At 40.4% G+C, this 20,663-nt stretch overlaps 3 protein-coding genes across 5 annotated transcripts in view; 1 reads left to right on the top strand and 2 right to left on the bottom strand.

Annotated features, from left to right (window-relative positions):
- cmss1 (cms1 ribosomal small subunit homolog) overlaps positions 1-20,663 on the bottom strand; it is a 285,389-nt gene that overhangs the window by 78,446 nt on the left and 186,280 nt on the right. The gene's annotated exons all lie outside the window — the stretch shown is intronic.
- The window catches only part of filip1l (filamin A interacting protein 1 like), a 250,830-nt gene that overhangs the window by 48,049 nt on the left and 182,118 nt on the right, over positions 1-20,663 (top strand). The window lies entirely within an intron of this gene.
- On the bottom strand, positions 2,121-3,096 carry LOC134297385 (beta-1,4 N-acetylgalactosaminyltransferase 2-like). Its single transcript, XM_062974808.1, has one exon. The coding sequence runs from the start codon at positions 2,904-2,906 to the stop codon at positions 2,265-2,267; it is 642 nt and encodes a 213-aa protein (XP_062830878.1). The 5' UTR covers positions 2,907-3,096; the 3' UTR covers positions 2,121-2,264.

The following is a 20,663-nucleotide window of genomic DNA, read 5'->3' on the forward strand; positions in this document are numbered from 1 at the left end:
GAGACTGGGTTGTAACTCTAACCCTCTCTGACATCCTCTAATGGCTGGGAAATTAAACTCTTTCTGAACATTTCCTTTCTAGCCACTTCATTCTTACTCTTTGAAGTGTCAACCCAATTTTCCACAGGATCTAATGTTCAACTTCTGTTTAAGAGAGATTACTGCATAATACATTATCTGACATCTTGCATGTTCATTGAGACAACCCTCTAGATCCATCTTGAAAAGAAATGCTATTGTTTTGTAGACTGTGTTCTATAGTAAATACCAAAACAGAAATACATGGAAAGTTGTTGAAAGAAAATTGGAAGGTGATGGGTGGAGGTAGGAAGAACTGCTTTGAGCTGAATGTTCCCAATCCCAATCTTAACCCAGCCAAAGACTCACTGGGTGGCCTTCAGCAAGCTGTTATTTCCCACCCCCGCACCATCTAAGACATGAACTGACACTTCACAAGAATTATGGCTCATTCTCAGTTACTTAGTAATGTGGTCAGTTGGGCAATTTGGATTGTTTTGCTAAATAAAAGGTTGTGTGAGGTCAACATTTAAAATCATATTATTAGAAATACGTGCTCCTTCACTGACCACAGGTATCATGGCAGTGTAAAACATAGAAGAACCATCATGAGAATGACAGAATGTTAGATCCAAATTAGTCATACTCAAGGGAAATACATTGAAATTAGTGGGACCTAAGTTAGACATTGACTAAATTAAGTCTCATTCATTTAAATCAGATGACTAGCTCCAACTAGAGGAGATCTACCAATACAATACAGTTTTCATAAGTGTTGACTAGCCATTCAGGAATGTTTTCAACCAGTGTCCTCTACTTGTGACTGGCATTTGGATTTACTTCATTGTTTTCAATCAGTCTACTCTAAGTATCACAAAGTCCAGACTCACCTCTAAATTTATTGCTTCCAAGATCTAGAGAGAATTAAGACCTAAATCAAAAGTGGAAAATCTTTGACCTTCTTGACATCTGGGAACATCAACAGGTGGAAGCCCCAGCCATTACATAGCTAATTGTAAGGTACTGTGGGAATTGTAGTCCTTAACAGCTTGAGTATCAAAGCTTCCCCTTCCCCAAATGGTTCTAGAAATAAGTGTTAAAAATCAGAGCTAAAGTGAGCCAGGAATCAAACCCAAAGAACTCAACAGATCCGTAATGAGAAAGAGCTAGTTTCACATCCAACTTGGAATCGGATACTTGATCCAAAGAAAGGAGCAGGCAGAGGTTGCAGGCAAAGAAGGCAAGAGTGTGATAAAATGCAACAGAATCTATTCCATCTTTAAAACCACAAATAAGAGTGAGGATGTTTTTAAGAAGGTTGGACAGTCACCCAAGTGTATGTCAAACTGAAATTTCAAGAGATTTACCAACACTTAGAAGTTGTAGCAATACCTAACAAAATTGAGAAAGCCCTATTAACATAAAAGCTGGCAGATTCTAGATTTGACTATAATAATGCTTTATTTATAACCCACCCTATCTCAGGGTAGTTTCCAATGAGTAACAGAAGTGGCAAACATTCAATGCCAGAAACAGTAAACAGGAAATCAAATCAAAATGATAGGTAAAACATCTCAATATAACTTGTAAAATTAATCGAAAAATAACCGAACATTGAACATAAATAAACATAACACATAGATTCATACAAATTAAGCTAAATGCACTAAAAGCATGCGATAGTTTACGACATACTGTACCAAGATTTGCAAAGCCTATTATTTTGGCGGAAGACACAAGTGGAAATCCTTCCCCTAACTTTCTCAATAGTACCTTAAAAGTGAGCTGTAAACAGAACTTCCTTTTTAATTCAGTGGTTTTATAATTCCATGGCCAACCTGTGGCTGCAAAACCAAATCACAGCCTCTTGAGTCCAGTCCAAGACTGGCAGGATATGGAGAGTGACCCTGAAAGAGAGCAGTCATCCATGTGAGAAGCATTTTATCCTGTTCTTAAAGAACTGTAAAGCCAGTTTAAACTGGATCTGTGTCTGTGTGTTGGCCCGGAATTTACTATATATGTGTTCAGCAATACATTCCTCCAAATCCTTTGCAGTATCATAGGCTAGTGACCCACACTCACATGACTGCAGGAATTGACCCGTAAATGCTCTAGTCCATCTACAAAATATTCTGAATGAGCCACCCTCAGCAGCTTTGGATCAAACCCAATGCATCTGCTCTCCTCTGTACGAGCAAGGAAGAAGTTGACCACGCCACTGGCGACCACGCAATGAGAAAAGCCTTCTAAGGTGTGAAAAGAGCCAAATCTGAGGTGTACACAGCTGCTGTCTTCTCCTTCCTCATAAATGACTGGGAACTGTAATCATTTCCTTGAACAGAACCACCAACCACATCCAAGTTGGTGTTCTCCAACACAGCAACAAATTCCTCAATCTTGTTTTTTTCTGTGAACAGGAAGTCATCATCCACCCAAATGTAGTATTTTGTTGTGACCTGAGAGATGGCAAGATTTCTTCCTGCAAACCAACCCTTTGCAAATGGCATGATAAAATGTTCAACATTAGGTTCTTCAATCTTCTTGGGATGTTCACTGTCATCTGCCACAATGATAGTTGTATCTGGATAAAATTTCCTGATGCTATTGATCAGAATCCGCAGTTTGTGATAACAGAAGAAAGTCTTAGTTGTGATGGTCACTAAATTAGAGACATTGTTATTTGGCCTTGGATCAAACAGCTTTGGCATGTATGGCTGCTGGATAGTCACAGGAAACCTAACATGGTGATCCCCCGTTGTAAAGTTCACAAAGTCCACTGCATCAAGTAAGTACTCTGTACTAGTATACGTGGCATGCTTCAAGATGTGGTTTAGCAGGTCCACATGAGCAGTAGAGATTGTCAGTTTTTTCTTCCCTCGCCCATTCATTATGTCTTGGGGAACATCGGCAAATGTGTCTAAAGTACCAATGGATGCCTCTACGGTCACCTTTCTCCATGGAAACTAAGCCCTGGGATTATAATGGTGTGCAAAGGCATCACTTCAGCTCCTTGAATGGAGTAGCTTAAAGGGATGTTTGGCTGAGCAACAAGGACATCCTTTTTCTGATAAGAATATCTTCTCTGATAATCCTTGAATTCTTTCTCACGTCTTTTTGTGACCGAAGCAAGTTTGTCCTTGTCAATATAATTATCCAATAGATAGACCTGCAGTTTGTTCTTTTTAACACATTCACAGTAATTCTTTGGACCTAGAACATGGATTTGTATTTCTCTTTCGGCAAAAGCTTAAAGGGAGGCGAGGCTTCTGGATATTCCCATCCTGGCTTGGTTTGCCTGGCTCCCTCCTTGTAGACGAAAAGTTAAGTCAGAATAGACAGACACACTATTAGTCCATAAAAATACTTGTATTTCCATAATATCTGAAGGATCCTAGTGTGCCCATTCTCCATACTTGAGAAGTTTCCCTTTGAGCACAGCAAATACAAATCCAGTCCAACCATTCTCGACCATTCTCACATTAGAGACTGAAAGGCACTATGGCCATCACTGCAAGCTCTGATCTTTTTGTATTGCAGCAGAACTGGCCTCTATCTATCTAAAGACATTTAACTACTGTCAGCTTGCTCATTCACGTGGATAGATCCTCATTTAGTTTGCCATAAAGTTTTACCACCATACATAAACCCTAACATAAATATTTAAATTTAGAATCAGAATGCAGCTGTACTTCTTTTCTTACCAGATCCCACGTTTTACTTTCAATGCTGAAATTCTTGGGGGGGGGGGGGGTGTATTCTGCATTCTCATTCAGCTCATAGCCAAATATGGTGGGGTTTTGCAACATCTAAAGTGACGCAGTAGAAACCTTAATAAAACCCATCAATTTGGTTGATGCTGCCAAATAGCTCTCCAAGACTTGTTCTGAAAGGTTTGGAGTTGGCAATGCTGAGCCAAGTGCCTTTACAACATATTGTCAATATAGAATTAATAAAACCAACTTCAATTGGCAAAATGAAAATCTCCAGGAGGTGTCATGAGAGATTATCTTATTTTGAATGTAATAGCCTATGACTATTGTTTTGAGTTGTTCATTTGTTTGTTTTAAATGTGGAACCAATAATGTTCATGACAGTTTGGAGAAATAACAAAATCCAAAGTCAGATGCCCAAGAATTTATGTAAATTCATGTTATAGTACAAGGAGGAAGCACAGAGAGAAAGCAAGAAAATGGTGTGTATATATACAGCCAGTCCCCGAGTTACAAGCATCCGACTTACAAACAACTCATAGTTAAGAACAGGGGTGAGACAACAGGAAGTGAAAGAAATCTACCCTTCGGAGGGGAAGTTCACTCCTGAAAGAGTTATCATGGGTAAAGGGGGTCTCCATTGAAACTTTATCACCAATCCTTGTTCCCACAACAAGCCAAATTTTTGAAAACCCAATTCTCACAGGGACAGAAAGTGAGGTGAAACCTCCTGAACAGGGGCACACACAGAAAAAACACCATAGGGGTGTTAATCTCTCCCTATACTATCCAAACATAGATAGAGTTACACTTAAAAATGTACCTGTTCCAACTTACAAACAAATTCAGCTTATGAACAAACCTACAGAACCTATCTTGTTCGCAACTTGGGGACTGCTTGTACAAATGAAGTTACGCATACAGTAGAGTCTCACTTATCCAAGCTAAACGGGCCGGCAGAAGCTTGGATAAGCGAATATCTTGGATAATAAGGAGGGATTAAGGAAAAGCCTATTAAACATCAAATTAGGGTATGATTTTACAAATTAAGCACCAAAACATCATGTTATACAACAAATTTGACAGAAAAAGTAGTTCAATACGCAGTAATGTTATGTTGTAATTACTGTATTTACGAATTTGGCACCAAAATATCACGATATATTGAAAACATTGACTATAAAAATGGCTTGGATTAGTGAGACTCTACTGTACTTAATTTTATTTGAGGATAAGGACATTATGATTGGAAATGGGAGCTACCTAAATGTTTGTAACTCCAGCATGAGTCAGTATTGACTATATTTACTAGGGTTACTGTCTGACAAACTTTGAGAGGTCACACTCAATCCACACTACCTTTCAGTTGCAATGAAGGCTAAAAATATTTTGTTCAAAGGTAGGCTTTGAAGATACATTTTCATAGGGGGGAAACAGATGGAAAATATATTTTCTAATTTACAACTGAAATGTTTCAAATAAATAAAATGCAGTCACAGGAAGGTCAATTTGGACTTTTAAAAAAGTTCTTTAGACTAAACTATTGCTATTACACATTAATTAGTAGATTTCTAGGCAACATCATAATATTAAGTTTCATTTCAACAAGATAATGTTTTCTGTTATTTTTTCTTGCTAGCTCAAATTAGACACATTTAAACTATTGTCTGAAAACATGTTTAAAGTATTAACTTAGTATATCATGTCAAATCTTATGCAGTTTAATGAGCAATAATTGTTAAAAATACCAAACTTAATTATAGTATCATAGGCTTACACTTAACCACAAAATCTGGTCAGAATATGTTGACAAGTTTAACTTAAAATGTGTGATGGCAGCTCAATCTCTTTAATTTGCTGGCTTTCTTTTAAAAAATAGGGAGGATTAAGAGAGTTTTACAACCGAATAACATTTTCATTATACCCTCCAAACTCACTTTTAAGCCATTAGGCGGAGCTTCATACCTGGGCTAGTCACACAGTGTTATTCCAAACAAAACAAACAAAAAGTTGGCACTATTATTGTATTACTGATGTCATTCCAACTGCAAAACCGACTCAAGGGTCTTTAAGCATCTTGTAGAGCAAAACAATGGAATGCCTAGGTCCACTTCTGTTACATTTATTTATTTATTTATTTATTTATTATTCAAACTTATATGCCGCCACTCCCCTAGGGCTCGGGGCAGCTTACAAGAACAGGCTAAAATCTAACAATTTAAAAACATTTTAAAAACATCTGAAAAACATCTTTTAAAAACATCAATAACAGAAATCAAAAGCCTGGTTCTTTGGAAAGCAGGGTTCTTTCTCCTGGGAAGGGTAAATGGCGAGCCTCATATTCCTATTATTGCTGGAAAGTAATATGCAAAATGCCAGCTTTGGTACTCGTTATGCTTTTTTGACCCCCTTAATCCTCTACACAAGGCCTGCAAAACCCATGGTCCTCCAGGTATTTTGGAGTTTATCTCCCAGAATTCCTAGCTAACTAACTAACTAGCACAAATTGGCTAGGGCTTCTGGGAGTTAGAGTTCCAAACACCTGGTTGTGCAGGCCTGCTCTATACATTTTCTTACTACTTCTTCTTCTGTCAGAAAACTTTATGTGTCTACATGCAATTATATACAGTCAACCTTCTTAAGTAGAGTCAGTGGTCTAAAATCAATTACAAACCTAAATTTCTGCAGACCTGGCCAAATCAGTGAGATTTACATAAAGCTGATTAGCGTTCAGCAACTGATTTTTTTATTCTAGCTGGAACTAGCAATTAGACTTAGACTAGAGCAGGCATGGGCAAACTTTGGCCCTCCAGGTGTCTTAGACCAGGTGTCTCGCAATTACTAATAGCTGGTAAGCTGGCTGGGATTTCTGAGAGTTATAATTTAAAAAACACGGAGGGCCAAAGTTTACTCATGCCTGGGTTAGAGCATGGTTCCCCTAAGAGTATGTTTCTCAAACTGGGTTACAATAACTATCTATTAATCAAGTAAACAACCACGCAGATAGCACAAATATACAACAAACTTGGTTGCTTTTCCCTGGTTTCATGCTGGAGGACAAGCAGATCAAAAGAAAAGATATTAAGATACAAAGAAGAGGCTGAAATAACTCTTAGGGACACTGTGTACAAAATGTTAAATCATTGTTTAGTGCAACATGAACAAGCCTGAACAAAATAATAGACTTGCATTGACATTCTAGCCTATTTAATTTTCTATTACAACTATCTCTTTATTCCAACTTTATCAGAGATCATTATTAAAAATTAACTCAAGTTGCCCATGGTTTCAAGTTGGTTTGTTTAGAATCTGAGTACACTTTGTTTTAAAACTGATGTGTGCATCTTTCTGGTGTTAGGGAAGTGCCCTTGATTCTCTCAATGCAGTGGGAATGTCACTATGGCGGGCTTCCTGCAGTAGGAAGTCTCTTTTATATAGAACTCCAGAGATTAATAGTGTGTCCCTTAGAAAAGGAAAAGGTTTATTTCCTACCAGCACCAAATTATTTCTGTATCGGTGGAGGCAGCAAATGAAAGGAGTCTCAGAAATACTTTGGTTTTGTTGGTGCACATGCTGCTCGTGGGCTTAGTCCTCCATGTTTTAATCCTCCTATCTCTGGTCTGTTTTATTGTTGTCGTATACCTTAAAGTAGACTTTATGACAACCCTATGATAGGATTTTCTGAACAAGATTTATTTAGAGTTAGTTTGTTATTGCCTCCCTCTTGGACTGGAAGATCTGACTTGCTCAAGGTTACCCAGTGGGCTTCCAAGCTAAGCAGAATCTCAAACTGTAGCCTAATGGAGTTCTAGCCCAACAGTCGGAACACTACACTATGCTGACTTCAAATAAATCACCAAAGAGTAAGACAGATTAAATATAATCAAATCATATTATTGAAAAATTTTGGCATGGATGCCCCCAAAAGTTTCCTTTTAGGCTACAATTCTCCATCCATGAGCAGCAAGGAGTCACACAGTTGGCTTCTATGGCTGAGTGGGGATTCGAATCCTGGTCTCTCAGAAATCTAGTTCATCTGTCCAACCACTACATCAGTATGGTTCTCTGGTTTGTAGCTTACTATAAACCAGTTTTTGTGGAAGCTGGAACTAAACTCTATCAATGCCCTTCTCTTTGCCATGCAGGGTGATGAACAATGGAAAGTGTAGAAGAAGAAGGCAATCCGACAGCTCAGTTTGAGCTCATTTGCACTGCAACACATATTATTAAAAATCACGGTTTAGAATTATGTATGACCCAACTCACATAGAGGAGGAAAATGGCTGCTAAAGTTCAGCAACTAAACTAAAACAGCACCATGAGGTAAATACAAAGCTTAACATCTCAGCATCTCCTGCAAACACACCAAAAAGAATTTTGCAATATAGTAAAAAAAAAAGAAGAAGAAGAAGCTAATTTACTCCATATCAGATTAACACCATATCCTTAAGTAATAAAAAGTGTTGATAGGACAGGAAGATAAGAAGATAGGTCAGGAATTTACAAAAGCCATAGCTCTTTGTTGACACTATACCAGTAAAATAATGTTGTGGAAAATCAATATGAATGAAAAATGACTGTACAATGCTTGTAAACACATCTAAAGGCCAAGGACAAAAATGCTTCTTTCCGGAAATAATCTATTTTAAACCACAGGACCCCATGGTTGCCTTAATGACTAATCAAGAATGTATTTCCCCTAAACTGTGGTTTTTCCCCCCAAAATAGTACATTTTCCACATCAAACTTAATCTTTTGCAGTTTTTTTTTAAAAAACCTAAACATATAAAGAGAAATTCAAGAAGAAAAGTTCCACATGGTAGGAATCGTAAATGGGGAAAAAGAGCCTCACTGAAAAAGATGGCTAACAGAAACATCACTCATTGTACTACTTTCCTGGAAAGGTTTGTTTGTAGAAAAACTGCTTTGTCCTCTGCATGGGAAACAATGTCAATATACCACTTGACCCTTCAACCAATTCTTTAATTAAAATAAATGGTGACAGATTACATTTTGGAAGTCATAAAAGTAGATGGTCATTAATTGTGTATTGTTTTTACAAGGCAATGATTTCATCCATAAGTGGATAAGACTTCAGCTCAAAAGGAAATGGATCATCACCAAGAAAAACAAAACCAGCAATAAAGTCATTTCTGCAATAATTATAGCTATGGCATGTTCCTAAGTATCTAGGGACACTGGACATGGCTTCTATTGAGAACACTGCAACCTGTATAAATAAACAGCCAATAACAAATTTTAAATGTACCAACAAATGTCATGTAGTTCATAGTTCAATCTCTAATCTTCAGGTGTGACACTCTAGCTGTGAAGGCATTCTAATAATATAAAACTAGATAATCTCTGTATACAGCTTAAATTCAAGATTTCAATCAGTGCCTTTTGTCCTAAAACATGAATACTTTTAGTTAAAGTATTTCATCTCTGTGAATTTACTTGTGCATCTGTCTGGAGACACTTTACATCATGTCTGATGTTACTTTCAAACCCTCCAACCACCCCAATTTGACAGAGACAACCCGAATTAATTTTTCAGTTGATTTTTAAATGTCCCCAGTTTCCCTTTATTCCTCCCACTTTTCCCCATTGACCTCAGCTTAATTCCATTGTTGCAAACTGAGCTCACAAAAATTTGCACTCAACTCAGTATGCAGGAGAGGAATGAATGGGGTGAAGTCTTGTTCTTCCAAGTAAGCTCAGTCAAAAGCAAACTATTACAGTTTCTCCTAAGCTTGTCTGTTCTTCCTCAAGAACAACTTGTTCCATCTTGGCCACACATGGCCCAGGTTTCATCTGTAAAATATTGGAGGGTATGCATTTTCTTTCTTAACTAGCACTCATTATCGAACCTTTAAGAAACCCTCCACTTGTGTCATCATGTTCACCTTAGTTGACTTCATGTCTTGCTTCTGTCCTGTTGACATTTCTTCTGTTCAAATGTCAAAGATCCAGACTGTCCATCTCTGTGCAGTTCAGAGAGTGAATACTCTTCTTCTCATTTTAAGATTTTGCCTGCAGTGCTCCATATTATAGGTCCACACAAAACCTTTACACACTACAAGATAAAATGGGGTAGGGAAGAGGACTAGCCTCAACTTTATACTGATTGAAATACTATGCTTCTCCACTGTACTATGTAAAGGAGCTTCACACACACACATCTGGGATGGGGCTTGGTGGCACGGTTCTGCTGTGGCTCCAGTCCTTCCTGGAGGGCCGTTCCCAGATGGTGAAGCTGGGGGACACCTGCTCAGACCCCTGGCCATTGACCTGTGAGGTCCCGCAAGGGTCTATCCTATCCCCCATGCTATTCAACATCTACATGAAACCGCTGGGAGAGGTCATCCGGAGTTTTGGAGGGCGTTGTCATCTCTACGCAGATGACACACAAATCCACTACTCGTTTCCATCTGACTCCAAGGAAGCCCCTCGGATGATGAACCAGTGGCGGACTGGATGAGGAGGAACAAACTGAGGATCAATCCTGACAAGACAGAGGCCCTCCTGGTCAGTTGCTCGTCTGATCGGGGCATTGGGTGGCAGCCTGTGCTGGACGGGGTTGCACTCCCCCTGAAATCACAGGTCCGCAGTTTGGGGGTCCTCCTGGACTCAGCGCTGACGCTTGAGGCGCAGGTGTCGGCGGTGGCCGGGAGGGCCTTTGCACAACTCAAGCTTGTGCGCCAACTGCGACCATACCTCGTGAAGTCTGACTTGACCACGGTGGTGCATGCCTTAGTTACCTCTAGGCTGGCCTACTGTAATGCGCTCTACGTGGGGCTTCCCTTGAAGACGGCCCGGAAACTACAATTGGTCCAGTGCTCGGCTGCCAGGTTAATTACAGGGGCGAGTTACAGGGAGAGATCTACTCCCCTGTTCAAGGAGCTCCACTGGCTGCCTTTTATTTTCCGGTCCCAATTCAAGGTGTATACCATCACATATAAAGCCCTAAACGGTTTGGGACCCACCTACCTTCGTGACCGTATCTCTTATCACAAGCCTACATGATCCCTTCGTTCATCAGGGGAAGCCTTCCTGTCCCCACTCCCGATATCCCAGACCCGCCTTGTGGGAACAAGGGAGAGGGCCTTTTCTGCTGTGGCCCCCCGATTGTGGAATTCTCTGCCCGCTGAGATTAGGCAAGCCCCCACACTAGCAGCCTTCAAGAAAGACTTGAAAACATGGCTCTTTCGCTGTGCTTTTGGAGAGTAACCATTTTATATTTCTTTTCCGTTGCTCCCTCTAATATCTATCCTCCAGAATACCCCACTCTCTTATGACCCTGTTCGCTGTGGTTTTTATTTTTTATGTCTTTCTCACCCCGAGTTTTAACTTAATGTTCATGTGGTCTGCCCTTGTTTTCATTGTCTCCTTGTTTTATTTTGTAATGGATATTATTTACTGTATTGCTTATTGTACTGTGCTGTGCTGTTTTTTTTAATATGCTGTTTACATTGTATTGTTTTGGGCATGGCCCCATGTAAGCCGCCCCGAGTCCCCGTTGGGGAGATGGTGGCGGGATATAAATAAAGTATTATTATTATTATTATTATTATTATTATTATTATTATTATCTGTATGTGTACAGAAGTCCTGCACATTCCAACTGGAAGCAAAGATACTCAGAAGATACTGTCATGGCAGAAATCAGCAGGTGTGTTAGGGAGCCGCATTGGCGCAATGGATTAAACCCTTGTGCTGCCTGAACTGCTGACCTAAAGGCTGGCAGTTTGAATCCGCAAGATGGGGTGAACTCCTGTCCGTCAGCCCCAGCTTCCCACAGGATGGTAACACATCGAGAGTCCCCTGGGCAACGTCTTTGTAGACGGCCGAATCTCTCACACCAGAAGCTACTTGCAGTATGTTCTGAATTCGCTTCTGGCATGATAAAAAGTGTGTTATTCAAGTCCATGAGTTATACACAACTCCCAATCCCTGCCTTAGCCCCACAAATCTCCAGATTATCCTCCTTTATAAACAAAATGACTCCCAATCCACGTCTTCTTCTCCTTCATATTAATAATAATAATAATAATAATAATAATACCCTGCTTTATGTCCCCAAATAGGACACAAACCTATTCAATGCAGCCAACACTACTTGGAGCAACATTAGACCCACAATTCTCCCTGAACTTCTCAATTTACAAAAATTACCAGAAATCAGGTTAAAATTGTCTAATAAACCCATAGTGTAAGGCAGAAATAGAATTGCTTCCAATGTTCATTTCCAGTTAGTTTTGAACCAAAAAATGGGGCACAGAGAAACAATTGGCCACTGTCACGCTTCAAGTGTTCATCGCAGTGAAAGGGGTGAACTGTGATCTTCCCTATGCTAACCCTAAAATCTGCCTCAGTTTGGCTATAAGACTTCCTACACCACGGAGCCATAAACACTGTTATCAGGTGATATCAGGAGTAGTACTGATGATACGCAATATTGATTTGCTCTTTTTCGTAAAAGAAAAAAAAGGAAAAGAAAGAAGCTAATGGGTTGTTGTGAGTTTTCTGGGCTGTATGGCCATGTTCCAGAAGCATTGCCTCCTGACATTTTGTCCACATCTATGGCAGGCATCCTCAGAGGTTGTGAGGTATATATACCATAGATGTTGGCAAAACGTCAGGAGAGAATGCTTCTGAAACATGGCCATACATCCCGGAAAACTCACAACAACCCAGTGATTCTGGCCATGAAAGCCTTCGACAACACAAAGTAGTTAATGTTTAAAAAGTATCAACTTTAGGTATTCCTAAGACAAAGCTACTTCTTATTGAGAACAACTATTGTAAATGATTGACATTAGCAATGTTACTTTTTTTGAATTATAACTCCCAACATCCTGGTCAGGATGAGAGCTGTAGGCCAAAGAGCAACTTTTCTAAGCACTGGTCAGGATTTGGCCTGATATTTTACTTACTCCAAACAGAAAGCTGCTACTGAAGTTTACTATACAGTTAACTAAAAGATCACAGTACTTCAAGCAATTTGTATGTGGAAGTATCATTATAAAACTAAACTTATACTGATTTCAGTGAAGTCTAACATTGTAATGTGTAGGAAACTCTCAGCCCACTGCCATAGCAACTGTTCATAACAAACAATATCAAAAGGTTTAACAAAACCCAAAAATGCAAAACAAAAACAAAAAGATCCCATTATGAACAAAAAGATGACTCAATATGTTCACACAACTTAGAAATAATAGACCTTTAAAGTTATATATACTAACTTGTTCTTATCAACATTTATGCTGGAGTCACTTTGATTTATTTGAGGATTATGTTTCTCATCTAATTTTTCAAAATACAAAATGCTTATAAAGAATGCAGCAAGAGAGGGAAGAAACATTTGTTCAAATAAGGTTATGCTTGAAGAGACAAATCTCGAAGCCCTTCCCTCTGATCTGCTCCAAATGCTCTTACAGGCCTCAATCTATCAAGGATTTTATATTAATACTTCATTTATCACCATACTGTCTCTATGCCTTTCACGAATATGAAAACAGCAAACTTGGCTCCAGCCAGATCTCCACTCCCGTTTTTTGACAGAGCACTGTTTTCTAATAAGGCCTTCTTGGACCAAAGCGGCTTATCTTAGAATGTGTCCAAAAACACGGTTGTTGTTTCACAGGCCACAATGATACATAGCATACTGCTACGTATCATTTACATGCCAGTATAATTAGAACAATTGTGTAACCAGCCTACTATAGACTAACTTAGTATGTTTATATTGGATACTGAATTTCATGGACTATTTGAAGAGCTCTTGACAAGATCCTGGAAAAACTAACACCTAATTATAAATCTATGGTGTGGCCACATTTGGAATAATGCACACAGTGCTAGCTGATTCATCTTTAAAATAAATCCCCTAAAGGTTTGGGAAAATTAATAAAGTACGACTCCCCATATCCATGGGAGAGAAGTTCCCAGAATTTGCATGGATGTGTGAAAGTACGGATAACAGTGAGACCTATTAAAATGAAGGACTAGCATACCATTGAGTTGCCCTGAAGGATCTAGATGTCAAGAGAGGACAAATTTTGACAGAAGTAGATAAATAAAACAATGGGTACCAGTCCAGTGGATATGGGGATTGTACAGTATTAACACTATGTTGTCCCCTCTCAATGAGGAAAAATTACAACACTGAATGTCTTTTTAGGAGAGGGGGGAGGGGGAGGGGGAAGAGGATAAAGAAGGACATGATAGCCATGTGCCTTTCCTGTACTGAAATCAAGTTGTTGAAAGCCCCCAACATTCTCAACGGAGATTTTTAAAAGAGTTTAGGTAAAGCAGGGAGCAGGCCATTTTCCAAAGATGGGAAATGAGAGACATATGTACAGTAGAGTCTCACTTATCCAACATAAACGGGCTGGCAGAACGTTGGATAAGTGAATATGTTGGATAATAAGGAGGGATTAAGGAAAAGCCCATTAAACATCAAATTAAGTTATGATTTTACAAATTAAGCACCAAAACATCATGTTATACAACAAATTTGACAGAAAAAGTAGTTCAATACGCAGTAATGCTATGTAGTAATTACTGTATTTACAAATTTAGCACCAAAATATCATGATATATTGAAAACATTGACTACAAAAATGGCTTGGCTAATCCAGAATGTTGGATAAGCGAGTGTTGGATAAGTGAGACTCTACTGTATTTATATGAGTGAGATTAACTATACATTTATGAGTGTGGGAATGGGGGTCCAAATCAACAATAATTTCTTCAGTTCTTTAATTTGCAAACATTATAAAATTATAAGATAGCATTTTTAGTCACAGTTTTTCCACTTTTGCAAATGTGGAGGGCTGCCTATTTGTGATTCCTCTCTTTCTGAGAAATGTGTAATGAGTAGTCTGAAGACAAGAGATTTCAATCCTATCTTCAAAAGCAGTATGTCAACTGTATTCCACACATTACATTTGCAATCCTTTATACACTTACTTGAACGCAAATCCTTTTGAATTCAACAAGACTGTAGCCCATTCCTTGAATATTATCCCTATGGCCAATACCCTACAAGCAACAAGGCAGCAAGTCTATGAATAGTTATCAGTCATTTCATCTAGATGAGATTTCCAAGGCTAATTTCTTGGGAATAAGGATAAAAAAGAACTGGAGGAAATATTACTTTTATGTCCTGCTTCTCTCTACTTTACTCTGCTCAACTGTATTATGAACTGTGATTTCAACAAAAATTTTTTATATACAATAGAGTCTCACTTATCCAACACCCGCTTATCCAACGTTCTGGATTATCCAACACATTTTTGTAGTCAATGTTTTCAATACATCGTGATATTTTGGTGCTAAATTCGTAAATACAGTAATTACAACATAGCATTACTGGATATTGAACTACTTTTTCTGTCAAATTTGTTGTTAAACATGATATTTTGGTGTTTAATTTGTAAAATCGAAACCTAATTTGATGTGTAATAGGCTTTTCCTTAATCCCTCCTTATTATCCAACATATTCGCTTATCCAACGTTCTGCCGGCCTGTTTATGTTGGATAAGTGAGACTCTACTGTATAAATCATTTCCTGGAGGAAAGAAGCACTACCATAAAATACATCATATGGAGACGCCATGGAGAAATTAGGAGCCCCTGATGGCACAGCAGGTTAAACCACTGAGCTGTTGAACTTGCAGACCAAAAAGTTGGTAGTTCGAATCTGGGGAGTAGGGTGAGCTCCTGCTGTTAGCCCAAGCTTCTGTCAACCTAACAGTTCTGTCAACCTAACAGTTCAAAAGCATGCAAATGTGAGTAGATCAATAGGTACTGCTCCAGCAGGAATGTAACAGCGCTCCATGCAGTCATGCCAGCCACGTGACCTAGGAGGCATCTTTTTGGCTTATTTTATTTATTTATTTGCCCCATTTATACCCCACCTTTCTCACCCCGAAGGGGACTCAAGGCGGCTTACACATCGCACAATTCGATGTCCCAAAACACATATAAAATCAAAGCTTAAAATATTAAATATTTTTAAAAATTAGACATAAAAATTTGAACATTACAACAGTTAAAAATCACGCCAACCAAACAAACATGTTCTAAAGCCATTCCAAGATCGTTATACATTTTAGACATCTATTCTTGCAATGCACAGTTATCCAAAAGCTTGATCCCAGACTCAGGTCTTCACTTTCCTTCTGAAAGCCAAAAGGGAGGGGGCTGACCTTACATCGCTGGGGAGGGAGTTCCACAGCCGAGAGGCCACCATCGAGAAGGCCCTGTCTCTCGTCCCCACCAGCTGCGCCTGCGAAGCAGGTGGGACTGAGAGCAGGGCCTCCCCAGATGATCTTAATCTACGAGGTGGTTCATAGGGGGAGATATGTTCGGACAGGTAAGCTGGGCCAGAACCGTTTAGGGCTTTGTAGGCTAAAGCCAGCACTTTAAATTGTGCTCGGTAGCTAATCGGCAGCCAGGAGTAGTATGCTCCCTGTACGCCACTCCGGTGACCAACCTGGCTGCCGCCCGTTGGACCAATTGAAGCTTCCGAACAGTCTTCAAAGGCAGCCCCACACAGAGCGTGTTGCAGTAATCTATTTGGAATGTAACCAGAGCATGGACCACCATGGCCAAGTCAGACTTCCCAAGGTATGGGCACAGCTAGTGCACAAGTTTTAATTGTGCGAATGCTCCCCTGGCCACCACCGAAACCTGGGGTTCCAGGCCCAGCAATGAGTCCAGGAGAACTCCCAAGCTGCTAACCTGCGTCTTCAGGGGGAATGTGACCCCATCCAACACAGGCTGTAACCCTATACCCTGTTCGGTCTTACGACTGACCACGAGGACCTCTGTCTTGTCTGGATTCAATTTCAATTTGTTCGCCCTTATCCAGTCCGACACAGCGGCCAAGCACTGGTTCAGGACCTGGACAGCCTCCTTAGTGACAGGTAGAAAGGAGTGACAGAGCTGGACATCATCTGCATACAGATAACACTCCGAAACTCCAGATGATCTCTCCCAGCAGCTTCATGTAGATGTTAAACAACATGGGGGACAGTACCAAACCCTGTGGGACCCCACAAGACAATGGTTGTGGGGCCGAGCAGGTGTCCTCCAGTGACACCATCTGGGAATGACCCTCCAGGAAGGACCGGCGCCACTGCAAAGCAGTACCTCTGATTCCCATCTCTGCGAGGCGCCCCAGAAGGATACCATGATTGACGGTATCGAAGGCCACTGAGAGGTCCAGCAGAACCAGCAGGGACACACTCCTCCTGTCCAGCTCCTTGCGTAGATCATCGACTAAGGCGAACATGGTTGTCTCGGTACCATGACCCAGCCTGAAACCAGACTGTGCCGGATCTAAATAATCAGTGTCAACTAAGAATCCCTGGAGTTCTGCGGCCACCACACATTCTACGACCTTGCCCAAAAAGGGGAGATTGGAAATAGGCCGATAGCTGTCCAATTGAATGGGGTCCAGTGATGGCTTTTTCAACAGTGATTTGATCACAGCCAATTTAAGGCTCGCTGGAAATATGCCTTCCCAAAGGGAGGCATTCACCTCTACTTTCACCCACTCGGCCAAGCCCCCTCTGGCTTCTCTCACCAGCCAGAATGGGCAGGGGTCTAGGATGCATGTGGTAACCCTTGTCTCTCCAAGCACCTTGTCCACATCCTCAGGCTGAACCAATTGAAAAGAATCAATCAAAATGGGTCAAGCAGGTGCTCGTGCTACATCCTCTGAGACTGCCATTAATATGGTGTCAAAGCCAGAACGGATCAAAGCGACTTTGTCCGCAAAGAACCGAGCAAATGCTTCACAGCGGGCTGTCGAGTTGTCGGGGATCCCGTCTTGGGAGGCGGGATTTAACAAACCTCTGACAACTCAAAAGAGCTCCACCGGACAGTACCTTGTGGACGCAATATTAGCTGCAAAGAAAGATTTCTTTGTGGCATCTATTGCTGCGGCATATGTCCTCAGGGAGGCACATAGTTGTGTTCAGTTTGACTCGCTTGGCTTTGAACGCCACACACACTCTAGTCTCCTCTTCTTTCGCTTCATCGCTACCAGCTCCTCGTTGAACCAAGGAGATGGTTTATCTCAGCTATTCGAGAGGGGACATTCTGGAGCAATTGTGTCTACTGCCCTAGTCATTTCCCTATTCCAGAGAGAGACCAGAGCATTGACAGGATCACCAACCGAGCTGGCGGGAAACTCCCCAAGAGCCATCAGGAATCCATCCGGATCCATAAGGCTTCTGGGGCGGATCATTCTAATTGGTCCTCCACCCTTGCAGAGATTAGAGGGTGCAGTAAGCCTAAACCTGATCAAGTGTTGGTCGGTCCATGGCAACGGAGTGATGGTCAGCTCCTCCACACCCCCACCTTCCTCCCATCCCTGGCAGAAAACCAAATCCAATGTGTGTCCAACACTGTGGGTCAGACCAGATACCTGTTGGGGCAGCCCCATGGTTGCCATGGTGGCCATGAAGTCCTGAGCTGCTCCAGAAAGGTTGTTCTCAGCGTGGATGTTGTAGTCCCCCAGCACTATGAGCCGTTGGGACTCCACCACCAGGCCTGAAATCACCCATGCTAGCTCAGGTAGGGAGACTGTAGTGCAGCGGGGTGGTCGGTACACTAACAGAATCCCTATTCTGTACCGGTCACCTAGCCTCAGGTGGACACATTCAAACATGGTTGACTGCGGGATGGGGCACCTGATCAGGGAGATGGAATCTCTATAGACCACTGTGACCCTGCCTCCCCGTCCTCCAGATCTTGGTTGGTACTGCACAGAGTAGCCTGGAGGGCAAAGCTGGGAGAGATTAACCCCCCCCCCCCCAGCCTCATCCAACCAGGTCTCCGTTATGTACGCCAGGTCTGCACGCTCATCCAGGATTAATTCCTGGATGGTTGTTGTTTTTCCATTAACAGACCTGGAGTTCAACAGCACCAACCTTAATCTGGAGGGACCCTGACCACTGGAACTCCCCCTCTCCCATTAGAACTGGAGATGAGCACCAACCCCCAGAGTCGAACTTGACTAGACTTAATGTCAGGAAAAAACCTTGTGGAGGAATTATCTTAACTTGTAAAATGTGACTTAAAATATGTCTTAAACTGATGCACTCAATTGTTTCTGTGATTGTTGTATTAGAAGAAACTAAACACTTAGATGTAAACCATATAACCTTCTAGAAATGATGCCCTAGGCAACTTTCCTACAATTGGACAAAGAGATTATTTTCAGAGCAACATCAGAAAAAATAAATTTAGATTTTTGTCTTTTTTAAAAAATATGGTTAGCTGGGAAAACTATTTTTACATATCACTAGGCCATAGCAATTAAATTAGAGATGACATTCCTCAAATCGGACCTCCACATGTCCCTGAAGTAGCTTCCCCTTTTGCTTTGGTTTAGCATTAAGATAATAATAATAATAATAATAATAATAATAATAATAATAATAATAATAATAATACATTTATTTATATCTCGCCTCCATCTCCCCCGAAGGGGACTCGGGGCGGCTTACAGCAAAATCAAATACAAAGCAATGATAACATATGAAACATCAAAGAACAATAACAAAACCAATAACAAAATATACACAATAACCGGGGGGGGGACAAAAAATACACACACACACACACACAGATTGTCATATTGTGTGAATTTAATGAGCATCCTAACTTTGGGAAGGTAATTTACCCCCCAAAAAATGAGCACTAGATTTGAGTAAATAGGGTCTTTGGTTTTCATGACCCAAATGTAGAATTTTGCATTTACCTTCGTTGAATTTCATTTTCTTAATTTCTGCCCAATTTGCTCTATACCAGTCCTCTTGCATCTTACTTGCTCTCTATGATTTCTCATAAATGATGGCAAATCATTATGTATGTCAGCAGGTTCCTTCAATATTCTGTGATTTAGTTCATCTAGCCCTTAGGTTAACTAGGTGATTCTGATTAACTCCTTATCAATCTTGAAATGCAGCTGAGATTCCTTAAGAAGACTTCACAATCCTCTTTTTGAGGCATAAAACAATAATCAACCAATATAGGCACTGAACTATTATATTTTCATTGTAATCTGTTGGTATTTTACAATTCTTGCTGAGCAGCAAACCCACCATTTGCTTTGAACATTTTTGAGGAAAAAGCTTTTTTGTTCCTTCTTGCTGGCCGAGCCAGTCCCAGCTCATTTTGAACTATTTCTGCAAGCTTGGGCTACACATCTGTAGTCTTCCTTGGTAATTCACTCCTTCTTCCATTCTTTACAGACTCTTTTTTCTTTCATTTCCTCCCTAGGTTTACTATGCAGCTTAAATGTTTTCAATGTTTCTTCTTCCATGGAATTGTTTGTGATTGTACTTTTAGCAGTTCCTTTTTATGGTTTTAACTATACTCTTCTTTGGCGTGTCCAGTAATCACAACATCTACCACGACATGCTAAGTCCACCCCCTAAAGTGCTTTGACTTCAATGACCAACACTTCCCTATTGGCTGGGATCAGGTCCAGGAATTCTCATTCTCTTGTTCCTTCCTCCACATTTTGAAAGAGGAAATTATCTGCAGGGCACACACAGAAATTTGTCAGAGAACCTATGCTTAGCAGAACTAGTTATCATAGCAGAAATCACCATAACTGAAGTTCCCAACAACTATCACTTCTTGCTTCCTGGAGATTTCTGATATTTATTTCAGAAAAGCATAATCTACCATCTCATATTGGTTTAGTGGCCTGTAGTAACCTACCACCATGTTGTTTTTAATGTCTTGCTCCATTTATTTTTATCCAAATGCTCTCCACTTGTCCAGTTTGATCGCTCACATGGATTTGTGTAGAAGTGAATGTGACATATAATGCTACTCCCATTACTCCCCCCTCCCAACCTATTCTTTCTGAACAGGTTATATTTCTCAATTGTTATATTACAA

Source organism: Anolis carolinensis, chromosome 3, assembly GCF_035594765.1.
Source record: "Anolis carolinensis isolate JA03-04 chromosome 3, rAnoCar3.1.pri, whole genome shotgun sequence".
Lineage (NCBI taxonomy): Eukaryota > Metazoa > Chordata > Lepidosauria > Squamata > Dactyloidae > Anolis > Anolis carolinensis.